This window comes from Sinocyclocheilus grahami, unplaced genomic scaffold (assembly GCF_001515645.1).
Source record: "Sinocyclocheilus grahami isolate Dianchi unplaced genomic scaffold, SAMN03320097.WGS_v1.1 scaffold69.1, whole genome shotgun sequence".
In the NCBI taxonomy this organism is placed as follows: domain Eukaryota; kingdom Metazoa; phylum Chordata; class Actinopteri; order Cypriniformes; family Cyprinidae; genus Sinocyclocheilus; species Sinocyclocheilus grahami.
In genome coordinates this window covers 1622563-1644352 of record NW_015505248.1, presented here as the reverse complement: position 1 = coordinate 1644352, position 21790 = coordinate 1622563, and the positions used below count along the sequence as shown (strand labels likewise).

At 36.5% G+C, this 21790-nt stretch overlaps 1 protein-coding gene across 3 annotated transcripts in view; it reads left to right on the top strand.

Moving 5' to 3' along the window:
- Positions 1-21790, top strand: part of LOC107585340 (sodium/potassium/calcium exchanger 3) — a 75523-nt gene that overhangs the window by 36199 nt on the left and 17534 nt on the right. For all 3 annotated transcript variants that reach the window (XR_001609235.1, XM_016272341.1, XM_016272340.1), the window contains exon 3: positions 20889-20965. Coding sequence is in view for 2 of the 3 variants with exons in the window: in XM_016272341.1 (XP_016127827.1) it covers positions 20889-20965 (77 nt within the window). In the remaining variant the exon portion in view is untranslated. The remainder of the gene's footprint in view (positions 1-20888; positions 20966-21790) is intronic.

The following is a 21790-nucleotide window of genomic DNA, read 5'->3' as shown; positions in this document are numbered from 1 at the left end:
GAACAATGGGGGAACAAAGCACCACTTTAATTTACAGCCGCAAATGTTGTATTTACCCTGTAACTACATGGAACAAGGGAGGAACAAGTTGGACTTAAACACAGAACAAGTGTATATTTGCACAGTAATTACAGAGAAAAATATTGCACTAGTTTTAATTTAATTGTTCGATGGCCAAATTAAACCCTCTACATTTTTTGGCTGTAAAAACACCACAGTATACATCCACTGAAATACAAATGTTGTATCATGTATTTTTTCTGCGAACAGCTGGAAAGAGGTAAACTTGTTTTAAGCTGCGTTGAACCTTGATGGTATATCATGCAAAGTTATTTGGTGATAGTGGTGTTGAGAAGTTGCTGGTGTGAAGTTGCTGAAATCGACAAATAAGCTTTCATAAGGTAAGTAGACTCGTGAATTATAAATCATAGCAGAAACTCATTAACTCATTTCACTAGATGTCCAGTTTTGTTGTTCAGTAATCTCCATCATGTCCGTCCTTTTATAATAGAATGTGTACCCCATGGTTAAAAAATACCTATACGCCTATAATAAAATACCAATATAAAATTATAAAAAGTATATATCGTCTTTCTAAATCATTCCCAACATAAGACTGTTGTTTAGGCCATACATACCACGTAATATTAGAATAAGCACCTCTTAGTTTCAAAATACTTACAGTATAAATGATTTGTAATTTTACAGGTTGTTACCCCTTTATTCCCCAAACTTCGCATATTATTCCCTTATACCTACACGGAGGTACTGAATAGGTACACTATAATTACAAAAAAGTTACACTGTAACTTCAGTTTACTTACGCAGTTCTTTGCAGGTTGATTATCTGGTTGTTACCCCCTTATTACCCAAACGTAACACATTGTTCCCTTATACCTACACGTATGTTCTTTATAGGTACACTATAATTACAGAAACGTACACCGTAAATTCAGTATACTTACATAGTTCTTTGCGGGTTGAAATCTAAAGCGTTACCAAAAAGTGTTTCCAGCAGTCCTGTTTTAAAAATAGGCCTGAATCTCCTGCGATTATAATTCTTAACCTGAGTAAAATTTGGCTGAGGTAAAGATGAAAGGTAATGTTAATCGTGGACTGGAGGAACAGTCACAATATACTTAGTGTTTCAGTGTTGCAGCTTTTGTGTGCTTTTTTTAAACATACATAGTGGAGAGTGGACACTTTTCTTTAAGAAGTCATCCTGAAATATCATTGATTTCCTTTTCATTTCTCCTTGCCTAACGGACAACTTAAATGGTTAGTTCATCCAAAGATGAAAATTCTGTCATCATGTACTCACCCTCAAATTGTTCCAAACCTGTCTGACTTTCTTACTTTTGCGAAACACAAAATAAAATATTTTGATTTCACAGTGACTTTAAAGGAATATTACAAAAGACTAACAGAATAGAAAGTTATATTGAGCTATATTAATGTTATAATTAGTTACATTGACTAAATATAAAATGGACTAAATATTATGTTTAATGCTTTAATTACCGAATAAAACATGTTTTTCTTAAATTTTTTAATAAATCTTATTAAGTGCAATAACTGTAAAAAATAGCAACATTCGCTCAAACCAAATCAGTAAAATTATTTAAATTCATTGTTATGTTCACTTGTGGCATTCTGCTTAAATTAAACTAATTGAATGATTTCCTTTTTTTTTAAATTGAGTTTCACATTTCATCCAGCATACTATGACATATATGGAGACCATGGATGGCAATGTACTGCATAACAGGAATGACCCTATAGTTGCAACCTACAGCGAGTCAGTGTACTATGTGGGCGGCGCGAGCAGCTGGCTCCTCATTAATGGGGCGATTGGTGTTTCGTGCTGAGGCTGCTTCACCCTGTGCACGTGAGCTGCTGTGGAATTCCATTTTCGTGAGACACTCACATACACACACGTTCACCAGCTTCTCCCTCATTCCATAGTGAGTCTTCATGTTTTCTTGCAGCGCTGGCCAGCGAGAGGCCGTCATGACCCCTGTACTGTAATGAAATAAAGGAGTACATGCCTGAGGCTAAATCTATGCTGATGATGAAGAGCCATCTCAGCTTCACTCTTCTGCCTTGTTTCATGCATTTATTTTTAGCTGGCCTGCTGGGATTTCATGCTCTGTTGTTAAACGCTGATACACATATGTAGCGTGTATAATTTTTTCCTTTCTCTCTCTCTCTCTCTCTCTCTCTCTCTCTTATATCTTTCCATCATTCATTCCTTCTATTCCTCTCGCTCTCATGCTCTCTCACACTAACCAGTGTGTGATGGACAGGCTCAGAGTGTGATGTCATCAGTGCTGCAGGGTTGCTTGAGCTTCTCTGATTATGTAACACACTCAAACAACGGCTGGGAAAAAGCTGACACTATAACTGCAGAAAAGCTAGAATCCAGCCCTTCTAATGAGGGTCAAAGAGAAAAGATCACTTTAGTGTTTAATGTATGATTATTAGTAGTGTCTATTTGCTGCACTTCATGTCTAATCTAACTGCATAGTAATGTAGCAAGTGAAAGCGGAAACGTTATATGCGTATTTTATGTTATATGCTTGTATTACATTATATGCTTATATTACGTTGTATGCTAAATATGATTGGATTTTTCCTACTTCAGCATTTATTCTAATAATGAACCATCACAACACATATTAGATGCACGTTTGAATGATCAAGATGGCAGAAGACAATAAAGAGAATAAGGGAAAAGGCTTGAGCCGGACTCAGGTCACCCGCATGCTGCACATGTCGGAACATGTGCATTACTTGCCAGGCCACGTCTCTGAAATCTATGCAGATTTAGGATACTAGATAGGGATGCACAAAATATTGGTGGAATAAAAAAAAGGGTCAAGGTTTTGAATAGTTTCTAATTATTTGAGACTGAGTGTGTTCCTGTGGTAGTGTTATTTTAGTATTTATATATTATTATAGTTTTTATTAATATTTTGAACCTTTATATTATATTTTAATTTTAGCTTTTTGGGGGGAAATTTTGTTATGTGCTCTTTTCACTTTTTATTAGTTGTTTTTTTATATTTCATTTATGTATTAAGTTCATCTAATTTGTCGAATTAGTCCAATACAGGAAGCAAATAATATGAAGGTTACAAAAGCTATACAATTTTCTATACAACTGTTGCAATACATTTTTTTAATGTTTCTATTTAGCTTCATTTTTTATTTTAGTTTTAGTCATTTTAGCAGTTCAACTTATTTTACCTCAGTTAGTTACACGGAAACATTTTCAGTTTTTCTAATATTTTTATTTTATTTTATTCAGCTTTATTTAAACTAAGTAATAATAACAACATTGGTGTAAAAGCTGCTTTATATTTATTAAAACATTAAGCATTTTAAAGTGTTAGGGTTTGTGGCATAAATGTAGCAGCTTTAATCACTTATGTCTGTCATAAGCAAACCCAGCAGATCTCGTGCTTCCTTCCCTTAAAAAAAGCATCTTGACAAATGAAAACGGAGTGTGCAGCTTGGAGAAAGGGAGCAGCCATGAGGGCCGCACTTGGCTTTTGAGGGACTGAGAGAGCGAGAGTACTGTTAGCCTCTGCTGTGGAGAAGCGTTTAAGAGAGATGTAACAGTGAAGTGTCATAATCTCTCTGCATCTCAGCACAAGATCCTCAGATTGAACTGGCAGTAGAGTCGTAGCTGTGAGTTCGAATGTAGACATCATTTGCAATGAGCTCACTGCTGAATTATTAACAATCTGAATAATGTAAGGAGTTCTCTGAGGACAGAGACATTGGCTGCTCTTACACAGTTTCTGTCATAGAGCCATTAGCATGTGCATGTATGTTTGCGTGTTGTGTAAATGTGTTTGTGTGTCTCTCCTCTCTGCTCCCTTCAGAACCCAGCCACGTCTGTGTCCCACAAGGGCCTCTGATTTCTATCTCGATGGAACCGCAGCTGTGCTTTCACCTCTTACAACTCTCCAAAACAAACTTCAGGGTGTTAATCATCGATTCCACTTAATGGGCTTTAGTGCCGGAAAGTATAAGAGTCAAATTTGGATGAGAGATGATTAAATCATGGTACATCAGATCCTATCCATCAAGGAATTTTACAGCAGAAGTTCTCAGAACTTTTACATGCTTTGCTGGTCGTGATTTACCTGATGAAAAGACCAGCTTGAACCAGCATAAGCTGCTTCAGATGGTCTCCCAGCCTGGGGTGCGTTTACCAGAAGAATCATTAGCTAACTATGGTCGCAAGATCTCTTGCACTCTATTGGTAACGATGGAACTTTCTACCACAGTTGCTTTTGGGAAACGCACACCTGGTCAAGCTGGTTTTTCAAAAATATTAAAGGGATAGTTCACCCAAAAATGAAAATTACCCCATGATTTACTCACCATCAAGCCATCCTAGGTGTATATGAGATTCTTCTTTCAGACGAATACAATCAGAGTTATATTAAATAATGTCCAGGCTAATCCATGCTTTATAATGGGAGTGGATGGTAGCCCAAAATTTGAAGTCCAAAAAATTGCACCCATCCATTATAAAAGAAGTCCACATGGCTCTGGGGGGTTAATAAAGGCCTTCTGAAGCGATGCGATGCGATGCGTTTGTGTAAGAAAAATATCCATATTTACAACTTTATAAATCTTAATCTCTAGCTTCCGCTAACTGTCGTATGTACGTTCACGAGAGAGTGGCATCCAGCTGCCATAAGCCATTTTATAATAGCTTTTATTTTTAAATATATTAAAATTTTTAGTAATTTTGTAGTAATGTCACTTTTTATTCATTTTTTACTAATATTACTAATATTATAATATTAAATAATGCTAATATTACTATTTAGAATGATTTATTATTTATATAATTTAAAATATATATTTATTTTTAATTCAATGTTATTTTTAGTTCAGTTTTAGTTTTCTACAACATAAATGTACCATCTGCCGATCAGCTTTGCCGTTTCCCTGCGGCTCCAGAGGTAGCATTTAACATGACTGTTTAGTGTGTGTGTTTATTTTTGATGTATTTTGACAAAAAAAAATTTAATTATATACATTTTAATTTTGGGCTTTAAATGGTTATCTGCCATAAAATAATGACTTTTAAAGCTTTTTTTAAAGGTGATTGGCTCAAAACAACCTGATTGCTGAACCGAGGGCCCATGAGCAAAGATCAAAGATTTTAAATCACATATCTCTATGCGGTCACCATCCAATTGGCATGTAGAGAGAGAGACAATGAAATTGTGAGGAGAGTAAGACTAATGATGATATGTGCTATATTTAAACAGTAGAGATTGCAGATGGATAGGCTCTATGGCTGTTCATGAGTCCCCATGGACCATGTTGCTCTACATCCGTGCTTTTTTATCTCTCATCACACTTAAAAATGAATGAGTAGCAGTGTGGAGAGGGAGCTTGGACAGGATCGGGCCTGCTGCCTCGTAGGGTTCACTTGCACTGGGGTAATTATCTGTTATGACCTGCCTCCTGTTTGGAGCTCTTACTGTCATTGTTTACTCTTGACTTGTTTTATTGTTTTGGTTGTGCTTAAATCTAGGGACACACAATATATTGGTACTACATCAGTTATCAGTCGATTTTTTTTTATTGATATTTAAAATATTTTTCGCCTGGAATAGGATGTGATACTTCCTACATGTGATACATATGAACTTTCAGAAATTCAAATTCGCAAATTTATACACAACTACAGCAGATCAATTGTTAAAAACAATTGTTTAAATTGTTATAAAAAATGGTTATAAATTGTAAAAATGGTTTGAGCAAAAAATACTTTTAAACAAATGTAGGTTGCTATTACATTATGTATTCTGGGCTGTTGGTTATGTGAATTTTTGTCTTTGGGAGAGGGTTTATATTATATTTGGAATTGTCAAAAGTTATATTCAACAGTGAAGAGACCTTCTCACTCCCCCTTTGCTCTGTTTGTTTTCTTCCTTTCGTGACTCCCAGAGGTACAAACAGCTTTAAAAGTTAATAAAACACCTCTGGTTAGTCAGTGGGAACACATGTCAGGAGAGAAACAGAGAAGTGGGTTCTGAGGGTTTTGTGTTTGCTTATTCAACATTGTAAGATGATGAGGTGTTCACTCATGTCACATTATATTCATCATTGTCTCTGTTGCGTGGTCGTCTCTTTTAACAAAACCTCCACCAAATACACAAACACACTGCATTATTTTTCTGATCTGTTTTTTTTGCAGACCACCTTTTTGGCACATAAGGTTTTCTTTACAAGCATTCCACCTCAATAAATGTGTTTGTAATTAAACACAGGCCTGGTCATGTGATCAGCCAAACATCATGAGATGGAGTGGTCAGAATGGACGTAGCGTGGCAGGCAGTGGCCTCTCACCGTCTCCATCCCGCCATGTAAAGTCTTCACATGCACGTGCTGCATCTCACACAGAGCTGGATCTGCACAGCTCCTCGTGCCTCCCCAGAGGAAGCTTTAGCTTATCAGAGGCCTTAGTCTGGGATTGTGGGACTGAAATATTCACTCATCCGCATAGAATTCCTCTTTATGATCCTGTAGTTTTAGGTCGGCGGTGTGCACGAATGGGCCTCAGTGTTTGCCAGCATGTGTGAGTATGTGTGTGGGTGAGGGAGAGAGATCAAGCATGTGTTGTTAAATGTTCCCACACTGTGTAATGCAGACCTGAGTGAGGGGAGTATGGAAAGAAGGAAATAAAGTGAGGCACATGGTTCCCATTGTGCAGTTTTTTATGTTCAGTGTATATGTGCTTGTGAGTTTTACCTGACAAAATCTGTTTCTCAAATTTACAGTGGCTTCTGATCATTTCAGCTGTGTTGTAACTTTAAGTTTAAGGTAATTCATGTCCTCATCAGATGTTTTAATATACTGGATAAATTACTAAACTCTTAAATAAAGAGAGGTCTGCACAATTTATGAAAAAAATTGCAATTGTGATTTAAAATGTGTTTGTGATTTAAAATTGGGGTTGTACTGCTGTGGTACAGTGGAAAAAATTTATTTTAACCACTGATTCTTTGCAGCCTCATCTTTCGGAAGTGAAAATAAAAGAAATTTACTTTCACAGCGTAGGACACAGCGTATTCTCGACATGTTAACCACACGAACAAGCTACAGTGTTTTAGGATGGGTCAAGTTGTTTGCGGCCGGCCAGAGTAGAACAAAGTAGAAGTGCGATTAGAATTACTGACGATTAGTTTAGGCTGTTCAAATTCGATTCTTTCTTTTGGGAGACAATAATTTTATTTATCGGCAACTTTCGACTTTACAACTTTGCAGATTGTTTACATTTACATACAGCTACATTACACACTGCATGAAAGGCAGTATTCAAAATGGCATAATAGGGGCACTTTAAATATCCAATAATGGTCAAAATGTATCATGTGTTGATTGAAACTAACACATTAAAAACATTTCTAATATCAGCATATAACCAATCTAGTGCAGATATACAGTATCATACATACCTAATAATATCCCTTTAACTAAAAATGCTGGATCCTTAATGACATCATCCTCTAGGAAGTGACATAATTTTGGTGGTAAATCACATAAACATGATTAATTATTAGCAATGTTGTGGGTCTAGTTGGTTAGCCTAACATTCAGTCCTGTTTGCAATCCGCTAGGCCATGTGTGCTACTCCAACTCTCAGGAAAATGCAGTTGTCAAAACGAAAGCGCTTCGTCCTGCTTTAATGATTTGCTCTCTGGATCAAACAGATTGTATAATGAGGCAGATGATTATAAACCATCTCTATTTTTGCCTTGTCGAGTGTGAGTATGATTTAGTTTTCCTTTCTGGTCACGTTCTGTGGCGTCCTGATTAAATGCCAGGATTACCATGTGCCCTTTCTTCGGTCCCACTGGCCTACTTGGGTCTTAAACACAACAGTCCTGTCTTTCCTTCCTTTCCTCCTTCAATCCCTCTTTTTATTCCTCTCCCTGTTTCTCTCTTATACGTTCCTTCCTGTGTCCTGACCTGATCCCTCCACCATATGATTTATGATTCGCGCATAATAGGTATGTTTCCCGAAATATGGCATCTCTGTGGAGAACAGCATGCTCCCAGAGAGATCAGGTAAATCCCAGGGAGCCCAGCGAATGACACATGGACTGTGCTTTATTCTGGGAGACAAGCAGGTGAGCAGGAGGCCTGTCAGCCATCACTCTGAGGTGACCGATGGATGGATTGATCTCTTGACATTAGTACAAACTCTTTAGATTGACATAAGCCTCAGTGCTTGATTTAAACATCAAGTGTGGTGCATTGAGAGTGATATTTAGGTGAGAGAAACAAGAACTAGTGAAAGTTTTACTTACTGAAGTTTTTATAGCTTTTTTGAAAGGCTGATGGGTAACAGAAATACAGCATTACAATAATTATACAGGGATACAAATTTCTACGGTCACATTTTGACCATGAAATAAAATACAGTGCAAGACAGAACACAAAATAGTTGTCTATTCATTTTGAGACCTTACTGTAATATATGTCCAGAACTCTTCCCAGGAAGACAACCCCTCTTCTCTAACACCATTTATTTGATGGATACATAAGATGCAATTTCTACCATTGCATTGGCCCAATTGTCAAAACTGGACTGTCTTCCAGTGTCTCAAAATAATCCTACTTAAATATAGGCAATAAAATATTGCCAATATTGGCTGTTTTTGCTCTATTTCGCCAATGAAAACAAAGCCACAAAAGCTGTTGTGCATCTCAGAGCAACACAGCAGTGTTTCATTGAATGAATCCACATTTTTAAATGAATCGGGTGAGTCAGTGATTCAGTGTTCTGTTGATAAAGATGGTCACTTCATTCCTGAAATCTGGGTTCGGGCCCTCCCCTCGGACAGCATCCCAAATACTCATAACCTTTACTTTATTTATTATATGTAGGTGTGAGCTCGTGAAACTCTATTTACAGAAAACTATTATGGGTCTCATGTGAGTGAACATCATTCAGATGACTCTTCACAAAAACTACTGCACCAAACTACTGAAGGCCCTGTGCATCAAGTGGCACCAAGTGGAACTGCACAAATAATGATTCTTTCCAAATAGGTTTCCTCAACATTTAATTGTTTGAACAAATAAGTAGTCCTGTACCAAACTCGCGCAGTTGGTTATGCAAGAAAAAAGGTTCTTGGCAGGCATTTTGGCAACTCCCCTGGCCAGCTATTTCTGTGTAGGCTACAGACATACAGCTCCTATGAGTTTGTTGATTAGATCAGGTCTTATAAATCACATGGTCCACAGTGATGTTTTGAAATGATTTTTCCAGCTGTAGTGTATACTTTCTTTTCATGTAACTCTTTAATTACTTCCATTCATGTTTTATGATAAGGCCTTCTCTCAGACACCTCACTCACGTTCACGTCAACCACAACGTAATTAGATTGGGCCCATCAAAATATCTTTGACCAGCTGGAATAGAGTTCTCTCTTTCTCTTTCTTCTTCACTGTCATTCATGCTGTATAGCTCTTCAGATGAGAGCTCTCTTCCTTGCTACACTTATCATTTTCTTTAGCGTGCTGTGTTGATAAAAAAATACTGAGACACACACAATCACCATATTTTCTGCTTGACATCATGCACAATTGTCAGTTTCTCCATACTTTTGTACTTATAGGCGAATGACTGTTTTCAGACAGTTTACTCCCCCCAGCTGCCATTGGTCATATAAGACAACCCCGCCCTAAACGCCATTGGTTGAATCACTGTTGCTATGTTAGTGGGGTATACCGCCCTACAAAGGCAAAAGACCTTAACTCGCTAGAGTGTAAAACTGAGAAAAATTACTTTAAAGATATTTAATTGTCCAGACAAATTAATTATAGGTTGGACACTGGAAATCTGGCAGTTAGATGTTTTAGTAATAAAAATTATCTACATAAAAAAAAATTTGAGCTCAAACTTGATTTTACTCCTATTTTGAAGTTACTGTACTCTGCCTTTGCATTGTCTGCAAAAAGTGAGGAGTCACATCAAGCCAAAAGGCAGTAACGACCACATATACAATATACAGAAGTGGGCAGACCAAGGCTGGCACTGAGTGAATAATTTGCAATTTAATAAAGAAAAAAAAAAGTTTAAAGATTATTTATTGTTGCTAAGTTATCTAGTCTTTGTTATATGGAGCAGTTTGGTAGATCGCAATCTATCTAATTCGTTTGTCTAAAAAATTGCAGACAGATGTATGAAATAATACAATATACACTGTAATTTAAACGCGGCAGACTTTAATGGAAAGTAAAACAAAGGTAGAATAACGAATAACTTCAGGCCAGCACAGTAGCTTCATACTGACGCACGGCTAAACAAAGGCAGAGTACCGTAACTCAATTTGAGTGTTCCAAAACAAAGAGCGGTAACTGGTGTTATACGGTGTTCTGCCTTGGTTTCTCCTGGGATTTTCAAAGTTACTGTTAAGACAACCCATTATTTTCTCGAAAAAACAACAAAATCGACGTTTGATACTTATCCACATGATAAAGGAGGTCTTGAATGTCTCAAAAATATCAATAACTAATTTTCGAACAAATACGAAGTTACGTTTTTTTGCCTTTGCATGGCAGTATATCTTTTTATCTTATTTTATTGATATGTGTGTATGTGCTTTCCCAAAAAGACTCATGGCTGTATTCGATCAAAAGGGTGCTTCTACTAAATACTGAGCAAAGGGTCTGAATACTTAGGACCATGTGATATTTCAGTTTTTTTTTTTTAATAAATCTGCAAAAATGTCAACAATTCTGTGTTTTTCTGTCAATATGGGGTGCTGTGTGTACATTAATGAGGAAAAAAAATTAACTTAAATGATTTTAGCAAATGGTTGCAATATAACAAAGAGTGAAAAATTTAAGGGGGTCTGAATACTTTCCGTACCCACTGTACATACATACATATATACACACACACGCACATATATGTACACAAATACAAGAAAACTAAACAAACATTTTTTGATATTTTTATAGTGTTACATGTTTTACATTTTGAACTAGATTTATTTTTTTGTTGCAATATGTAGAACAAATAGTGAATTTGTTTTCATATCTTCTCTCATTCTCTTATATTAGATGTCCATCACATTAAGTAATGTGCCTCCCAGCTTTTTAAATACCAGTGGCAAAAAAAGTTATATACAACCATATGTGTTTTCAAAAAACTGGTTTTGAAGGAGCAGCATCAAGCACCCTTAACTGCCATAATGGAGGCAACAGTACACAGATTCATGTTTCTCAGAAGCTTGATGGAAATTTGTCTCAGCTTCAGCAAATACACATCTTTTGGACTAGGGAAAAGAGTCCTTGAATCTCTCCCTATCATCTCCTGAACCACATGATCATTTTTAAAGCTTTTTTGCAAACTGTGTACCCCATGGCATAAGGGCAGCCATATTTTAATAATGGAGAAAATGTATTGAATATTATTTTTCAGGCTTCCTGCACGTATCATCATGCAACAGATTAGGATGGGATTTGTAGAGCTTAGCTGATGGACACATGCTGTCCCCAAACACCCTGCATATACTAACCCAGAATCAGCAGAGTGGTACAAAAAGAGATTGAGCGGGAAAGTTTTAATGCCCCTTACATGCTACTACATATAAAACAATCACATTGTCCTTAGTGACTATACTAATGCATTAGACCCTTCCAGCATCATTCATGGATAATATATCCCCTCCTCCCCAGAGTCATCTGTCATTTATAGAGGGATTAGTGGCAGGGGTTGGTGGGCTCGGGTCATTGTCATCTCCCTGACCACACTAGACCACTCCACTCTGGATGACATCACATAATAATGGATTAGATCATGCATCACACTTGTGTAAATGACAAAGCATGCAGATAATAACATTTGGGAAGTTGGATATTACTTCAGAAAAATAAATGGTTTGGTTGACATGCAGTAGCATCTTTTAGAAGCAATAAATCAATGATAATGGATATGAACGGCAGTAGCACTGATATCATACATATCTAGTTCATGACATCATCCAGCATGGCACAAGCTGGACCGGCCTCTGCTGTTTCTGCAGCCAGTGAGCTTGCTGCTTAACATTGAAATGTTTTGGTTCTGTGTTTGATTCAAGCAAACCCTCCACCTCTCCCAGCTCCACCCATATAGATTAGTACGGGTAATTTCATATGTGTTATATGTGCATCAGCAGCGGCATGTCTTAGATGATGACAGCATGTCTGTGGATGTGTTATCACTTGCTCTGCAGCAGCAGCAACAATCAGCATCAGTGCAGCAGATCTATTCCGCCAAGACCAAATACATTAACACTGTCATTTCCATCACCATGCCAAACTATTCATTGTCATGGCTGAAATAAGAGTGTGTATCAGGGATGCAGTAGCAGAGACAGTAATTATTATAATTATTGTTATTAGATTGATATTATTATAATTATTGAATGTATACATCTATTATATATACATATATTATTTGACTTAAATTAGTTAAAACCAATGTTAAAAATTTTTTCTTTAATTTAATAATATTTTATTTTAAAAGAGACATTTCAGGTATCTTGACCATTCAGAGAAAAAATATATATACACAATCATTTCCCATTATTCTACTTTTAGTAACTGCTCACTACACAATGTCTTGTAGTATGCATTTGTGCATTGTTCTTAAAAAGCCTTACCTCCTGAGATCTATTTAATGATGTATAGGATTAGAATGAATCATTTATACAAGTCTGAATTATATAATATTTGTGTGCTTATGTAAGAAGCATGGACGGATGCTGTTTTTTCCCCCCTGTGAGTCTGGACCCCAGTTGCTACAGTGCAGGTCAATCCTGCTTGATCCTGCATAGATTTAAAAGTCAGGGATTTAAGAAGGACTCTGCATCTATCATCAAATATGCTTATCCCAGCCTCTGTTTCTTTAGTTATGTGTGTATGTGTGTGTTTCTGTAAGAGAGATGGAGAGAAACATTTTTTTAACTCAAAAACAATTTGACCATTGCATGCCTTCGAATCTCCTATCACTTATGTTCTCTTTGCTCAACCTTTTTACATAAGCAGGTACAGAACATTGCTTCTTATTTATCTGTTGACCTGGTTAGTTTCAGCTAGTTTACTTTTGTGTTAGAACATTTCATGTGTATACTAGAAAAAGTCTTGTTATTAAGGACTCTATGTGACTATGAATGTTTTATCATGTATTAGCCATTAGCAGCACAATGTAGCTGTGATTGGTTTACGAGGGAAGAGAGCTCAGCTGAAACAATTGCACGCTGATGTTAGTCCAGCAGTGAGGGGCTTGTGAATTGCTTTAATTGAATCCAGGACTAATTGGTCTCGGTATCTCAGCTGTGTTTGAGGCTGACTGCGAAGAGGACTAGTGTTGTTGGCATGCGAGTCATGTCATTAATTAGCGGTCCTGAGTGTCCCCTCTCAAACGCTGTACCTGAAGCACTTGAGCACCGCTAGCCCCTCTCAATCACCGATTTCCCTGTTGAGGTGGAGATAATAAACTGTGTATCAATTACATAAAAAAAAGTAAAGCAGTCAAACTGGGTCAAATGCACCTTGTAAGTGAATCATATTAAGATCATGTTGCCATTTAAATGCTTTTACGTTCACTTTCCTTAGCTAGCTTTATAAAAAAAACATGTTTTATTAACATTTTATATTATATATTTAAAATATAATTTTTATTTATTTATTTTTCTGTATGATTGTAGCTATACAGTTTTTTTCTACTGTACACTCTAAAAAATGCTGGGTTGTTTCAACACAATGTTGGGTCAAATATGGACTAACCCAACTGTTGGGTTAAATTTTGGTTTCATTTTTAAATTAGCTTTTTAACCCAACAGTTGGGTTAGCCCATATTTGACCCAACATAGGGTTGAAACAACCCAGCATTTTTTAGTGTACATTTTATGTTTGATAACTTTACCATTATATTTTCTTTTGTGTACAATTGTAATTTTGGTATTATTATTATTATTATTATTTTAGCATTAGTTTATATTTTGAATTAGCTTTTTTACATTTTAATTGAATCAGTTTTAATTTTTTTAATTTGAATAATTTTATAATTACTACTATTTTAGTAATTATGCACTTTTGTAATTTTTATTATTTTTAGTTTTTTATGTATTTCTGTTTACCCTTCATGTATTATTTTTCCAGTTTTTGTCATTTTAGTACTTCAGTTTATATAAATCTATTTATTTATTGAAACTGCCATCTTCCTAAATATCCCTGAATTATATAATTTGGTATAGAACACTGGGTGAGCAATTAACCAGCTTTAAATGAATAATTTATTGCATTAGCTAAAGTTTTCTTTACGTTACTTTTCTGTGTAATGTCCATAGGCCTGTCTTGTCCTTATTAGACAAAGTTATTTGAGGACATGCACTGGATTATGCATTTCCAGCAATGTTTAAGTGCAAATTATAGAATTGACATGGTTAAATGGACGGAAGGCAACTTATGTCATCTATGGGAAAACAGGATTAAAGGCTCCGCATGACAATTAAAGCAGCTTTATAGGGGAAAGTCACTTAAGAGGCAGAACTTTTTCATGGAATCTGTCAACAACTCAGCATCTGTCCCAAAGTTACGTCACCAGCAGCAGTCATTATGCTGCATTTCATATTGAAGTGATCTCAAAATATGCCAGTGAATGCCATATTAGTACTCCATAGGGTTCTACATCGGAATTAAGTCATGATTAAACTCCAGGGTCAAATATGGACATGGTAGGGATGTACCAAAAAAACAAGAGTGGATTTCTAGGAAAGTGAGTGGTACTTTGGCAAAGTGATCCCTCAGGATGCTGCAAAAATAAAAAATCAAAGCTGTCATCATGAAGCTTTTATAAAGTTTACGATTTGACAGAATGAGAATAAAAAAGAAAAAAAAAACAGTGTAAACAAGCAAATTGTAGTAGGTTGTTACTACTACTTAAAAAAGCCCCTCATTGAGTATTTGATGTATTTTTTGAATGATATTAACTTTGAGGGACGGTCTTCAGTTAAGCTTCTCATTATGTAAGAAGCCACAAGTGTTTTATATATCATTACGCTCTACTTGTTATCATAGTATAGTTTGGTCGCTAAGTGAATCAGTTGTTTGACTCGCATCTTTGATGATGGAAAGTACGATACCTTTAGAGCTCCCTTGGGTAATTTGTTTTAAACCACACAAGCATTATAATGATGGAGACAGCATATCAAATCCTCAGAGGGGTTTCTCTAGTAATCACCAAACATAAGTAATGAAGAGCAAAACAATATGTCTCCGTCGTGCCATGTTTTTCTGTTAGGAATTTATACAGTAATTTCTATGTATTTTTCTCATTTTTCTACAATTATTATACATATAACTCCTCAATCAACCCAGAAAAGTTCCTAATAATGAAAATATCTGTCAGGACTCACCTTAAAAAATATTTATTCCAGATTTTCTGTCCATCCGGCTTTCCCAGGCCACAGGGGATGAAAGAATTAAGTTAATTTGATGTCTTAAATACTTGTGCTCTTTATTGGTTTAGTTCACAGAGCTGCTCTATCTATCTATCTATCTATCTATCTATCTATCTATCTATCTATCTATCTATCTATCTATCTATCTATCTATCTGTCTATCTATCTATCTGTCTGTCTGTCACTCTACAATAAAACACAATATATGCAGCAGTATTTATATGTTTCAACTTCCACATAGTTTTCATGCGTGTATGGAGTGTATTCAGGTAGACTTTGCTTTTTTTTTTTGAATAGTTGCATCTGTACAGTATAAGTGTACAAGCCACAGCATAACAACTATAGATAGTCACATCTCTAAACTTCGGTTCCTTTAGGAAGGAGAAATTCTCCAGTAACTGTTTGTCTTGACGACGGAAGTGCTTTAATTTCATCAATTAGATTTAATTGGCAACAGATGCTGCCTTCCTGTTGATTGGAATTACAGAGGTCTGACTCTCAGTTAAGCTGTTATGTCTAATGCCGAGTTCACACTGCACGATTTTAACCCGATTTTTAACTGGCCGACAGGTTTTGCGAAATCACAGACAAATGCCCAAAATTGGAGGCAAATCGGTGCTCGTTCTCGCAAGTGATAATCACGCAGTGTGAATTATCAAAGACGCGATCTGAGGGAATCGCCAACGCGTCGCCGACGACGCCCATGAAATATTTGGCATGCTAAATATCTGGAGCTGTCGGCGATTCACAATCATGCTGTGTGAAATGAGTTCTGACTGAAAAACACATCGGCGATGACCTACAGCCAATGAGAGACCAAGATACAGGGCAGAGGGAAGTTCGGGGAGGAGTTATATGAAACGTAGTTTGCGGACCAGTGTTGCCAAATCCGCGATTGCCGCCGGTTGTTTTTTATGTCAGCAGGTTGAAGCGACCCCAATAACTGATATTTAGGCCCTGGAATGTGAATTGTACCAGGAGAACCCCGCCAAAAAATTAGCATTTTACCCCCGAATTAGATTTTTACTGGGGGACCCCCTCGAAAGCAATTGGGCTATTTTCAGGCTAGTTTTGAGTAGTAATTGGGCGGGTTTTGTAGAGAAAACCTGGCAACCCTGCACCAGACAGAGCTGTCGGCGATTCTTCCTATTGTAAAGTCATGCAGTGTGTAACCTCCTGTCGCTGTTCCATCGTGCAGTGTGAACACAGCAACAACTGAATGCTACCCCAGAGAGTCATTCAGTGTGAAACCAACAGTGATGCGACGTCTTTGAAAATCGTGCAGTGTGAACTCGGCATAACTCTCTCTGTTTGACTGACAGCTACTCCACGGCTGTCTCTGTGTCCGAAACCTCAGCAGGCCTCACTGTCCAGTCACTCAATGACTAAACAGGCAGTGTTTTGTCTCCAAAGGAAACTGTTTTTGTCTCCTAATAAATCTGGCTTCCAAGGCACAATAACATAATGTTTAATAATCTAAAACAAATTCCAGGGAGCTTTGGATATACTGCATGCATGCATGAGGATATTAAATATATGCATGTTATACACATACACACACATTAAAAAGACTCTTATACTGCTCACAAAGGATGCATGTATTTGATCAATAATACAGTACAGCGGTGAAATATTATTACAATTTAAAATAACTGTTTTCTATTTTGATATATTTTAAAACATAATTTATTCCTGTTATGGCAAAGTAGAATTTTCATTATTCATCACTTCTGTCTTCAATGTCACATGATCCTTCAGAAATCATTCTAATTTGATGATTATTAATATTAATAATCATTATCAATGTATTATCAATATATAATAAATTATTAAAATAATTAAAACATGTTGTGCTGTTTAATATTTTTGTTGAAACTGTAATAAAAAAACATCTGAATTCTTTGATGAATGAAAAGTTCAAAAGATCAGCACTTATTTGATCAATTTATGTAATGTGTCCTTGTTTTTAAAAAAAAGTATTAATTTCTTATAAAATCTTTTTTGACCCCAAACTTATGAATAGTATTCCTTTAAAATGAATCTTCCTTAGCTTCTGTCAGACAGCATTTTTATTCTTTCCATTCAAAATCCAAACAGACATGACATCTTAGTGGATATTTGGGATGTTACCTTTTTGTCTTCCTACCTTTGTATAGTATCTGCAAAGGCAGCATTTTCATCTACTTTGAAGTTGAAGCATTGCATCTTCCGATTTTTAGCCTTTGACGTAGACAAAATGCTCCGAAGGGAACTTGGGTGCGTACGGCTTTCTCATGTCCTCATGAGGAGTTGAGCAGGGGGTCGGCACTGACAGTGGTTAATGTATGTGGACAGTCTGCATGTCCTTCCTGCTGGCCATTAGTCTCCTGTTACTCTGGAGGAGGAGGTTGTGCAAGGTCCAAACCTGCTGAGAATCAGCCCTGTCCTTCTCTATTCTAACTTTCCGGGCGATTTTAGTCTTTTCTCACATGCTTTGAATGTTCTTGTCTAATTCTTTGCTAGCAGTCGCTCTGAGAAAGGAACCAAGGCCTCATCCATTTGTTTTAACTCTGTTGCCAGTGCACAATAAAAATATTTCAAATTCATTTCTGTTTGTTTGCCTTCTTCAGTATTACAGAAGGTACCTTTCTGTAGACCCTTTCAACATTGCCAAATTCATATTTCTGTTGCTGTTGTTTTGTGTTCTTTAATTGATCCGCTCACAGTAACTGGCTGTTGTTTAGTGCTGCTTTATTCATTGGCACTGTAATTGAAATTAGATTAATCAGAATCTCTTGTGCCAGGGAGCGCTCTGCGAAGGGACCAGAAACGAGAGGCTGTGACTCTCTAATGAAGGCCACACCAACAATGAAATCCATGTGAACCAAGAGCGCCAGAGCAGATCTGTTGTCCCTTGGATAAAAATAGGCAATCGGTCCATCGTTTTATTCATCTGTTTGTCATCAGAAGCCTTTTGACTCGGGTTAAACACTGTTTTTGTGTGTGAAACAAGTAATAGGATCGCAGACTGATATGAGTCCCAGAGGTCATAGAGTAAGGCTCAGCCTCTCTTTTCACACACTTCAGGAACTGTCCGTGTGTAATTATGAAGGATTTGTGTCATTAAATGTACAATACTTACAGAAGCACCAGATGAGAGCCTTTTTTCTTGTGGATGATAAAACATTGTTTTGTGAGTTCTTTTAGTTTATTTGAGTTCACCTCTGTGGTGTTTAGGGCATTGGGGGCAGTGTGAAGCCTGCTGACGCATTCAACCTCCCTGGTGATCTTGGAGAGAATGTCACTGCACTGCACTGTGCAGCCATGGACACGCACAAACACCCTTGCAGATATTCCTGTAATGATTGCCATGTTACACAAAAACTGTTATGTTGATCTTTTTATGAAACTGAGAACTAGCTTGTAGTTTGTCATCTTTGCTCACAATGTGACAGCACAAGAGAGTAACATTGCATTTGTGCAAAGAGGAAATATCGTTATATGTACTTGTGCAATACTGCAGCCAGTTGTGAAAATGCTGAATTTGACAATATAAGTTATTTTTCAGAACTTCAGGTTTTTTTTTAATTATTATTATTATTATTAAGACAAGCAAATTACAACTTTTTTGTTTTCTTATGTGAAGTTCACATATATAGTATATTTTGTAAAAAATCTAACTTTTTACCTGCTTTTAATTATGGCTACTTATTTTGTGTACTATTCTTTTAAGACCCTTACTTTCCCTTATCTTAGACCCAGACTTTCAATCATAAAATATACCTTGAAAAATCAAGGTAAATATCATTTGTGAAGAACATTTTGTTTGCTCATAATTTCCTATATTTGTAATTATGACACTTAATATGAAAAACAATTAAAATTACAGAATTTTCCGGTAATTGTTAGTGGACAAATTCAATTAGTGGAGATGTCAAAATGGTTTTAAGATAATTTATTTTCTTAAAGTCCTTAGGAACAAATTTGTCTATAGATAAAGAAATACCCATACATGAAAATAAAACATAAAATAGCATGCAAAATGATTACATTTGCTTTTATAGACACAAAAAAGACATTCTTTCTAAAAATATTGGAGGAAAACAAAGGTGTGAGAGGATCAGACAAGCAATTTATTTTAGTCTCTCAAGATATTGTCTGCCTTTCAATCATAAAAAGTGACAGCCATTCAAAATTACACACATTCTGAGCTATTTTTCTGTCAGCAATGAAATAAATCAGGCTTCACATTTGCACAGAGAGATCAGGCTTTTCCCCGAATGGAACAAAGCCAGTCTCTGGGGTCTCAGCGCTTTTCAATCAGGGCTGTAGTATCTTGGATGTTGACGTCATGGCAACGGGCTGTGTAGGAACGAGCACAATTGCAACACTTCAGAGAGCTCACAGCTGACTTTGTCACTCCCACTATCTTAGAGAATGTAAAACCGAATCCAGGCAAATAAGTGGCCACTCTCACTGACCCGATTCTGTCGACAGGCTGTGGGCTTATCAATGGAGCTGGCCGGGTGACACGCTGTGTCAGTGAATAGCTTGTTAACAGAGCAGCGATGGACTGGGAGCAGCAGTAATGCCGTCAGAACCGCAAGAACAGCTCCTGAAAATCACACCAATGCCACAGTCATATAGTTGTCAATTCTCTCTGAAGCTCAGTGAATGACGTCTGATAAAGTCATTTTGTTGTTCTGAGTGATCAGAGTAGAAATGTTTCACTGTATGGGTTCTGCTGATGAATAATGAACTCTTTTTGGACTGTTAAAGGAATATTTCACCAAAAAAAATAACTATGTCATCATTTACTCACCCTCATGTGTTTTGAAACCCATACTCTTTTATCGGAAACAAACAGAGATGTTGGGCAAAATGTCTAAGCTGCTCTTTTCTATACAATGGAAGTGAATGGTGACCACGAGCATCACAAGCAAAGTTTTATAGGCAAGTTATTTATCGAATAATGACATAAATTTCATGCTGTCATGCATTTTATAATATGGCTTCAGAAGACACAAAATATAGTCGCTTGGTGCTTTTGTGCATTTTTTGAAAATTGACAGCTTTGGTCCCCAATCACTTTCATTGTAGGGAAGAGAGAAGCTCAGACATTTCTGCGAAATATCTCCTTTATGTTGCACAATTTTCATTTTTGAGTGATCTAGCCCTTTAATAGAGACAAAAGTATATGCAAGCACATTCTACCTTAATGAGATGAACTTATGCTGTGTATAATTAGTCTGTGATTGAAAGCATTTACTAATTTTCCTCTGGAGTCAGCCATATGTTTAATTACATGATGTATAACGAGTGGGAAGAATCTCTGAGACACGTGTGCGCTGCTCTGTGTGTTATAAATGGATTAGTCATGTAGCCAAATGTGTGTGTTTGTGTTTTGTGCAGGTATACATGAGTTCCCTGATGATATCTTTACCAACCAGGAGCGAATGGAGGGGGCCATAGCCTTGCATGTTCTGTGTGTAAGTATCTCTACCATCTGCTTTTCCTTTTCAACATTCGATACAGTAGTTTGAATGCCTTTTTCTTGCTGAAACCTATGAAATTACACAAACACTTAAAGTCACAAGGCTGTGAGTTCTATTCAAGCATCAGGGCAGTCTCTGGCTTCACCTGTATTATTTGTTACAGTGACTACAAAGGATTTTCCAAGTGACTTGCTCACTGGTACACATGAATGAATTGATCATGTTAATTTTCAGGTTATACAGGTACATCTCAATAAATTAGAATGTCGTGGAATAGTTCATTTATTTCAGTAATTCAACTCAAATTGTGAAACTCGTGTATTAAATAAATTCAATGCACACAGACTGAAGTAGTTTAAGTCTTTGGTTCTTTTAATTGTGATGATTTTGGCTCACATTTAACAAAAACCCACCAATTCACTATCTCAACAAATTAGAATACTTAATAAGACCAAGAAAAAAAACATTTTTAGTGAATTGTTGGCCTTCTGGAAAGTATGTTCATTTACTGTACATGTACTCAATACTTGGTAGGGGCTCCTTTTGCATGAATTACTTTTCCACGACATTCTAATTTATTGAGATGCACCTGTATTACCTCACTCGAATGGAGGTGTTCAAGCAGAGAAGGGTTTGTTCAACTTAAATTATATTGTAAGAGCTTGATGTCCAATCAGAAGGTCTTTGCCACATTAACCAGTGCAACAAATCAAGTTCATTTAACAGATGTACTGTATGTGACAACATGCCCCAATAGCGATTGTTTTTTTAGTTTGATTTGAAAGTTTGTAATGAAAGTATACATTACATATTGTATAT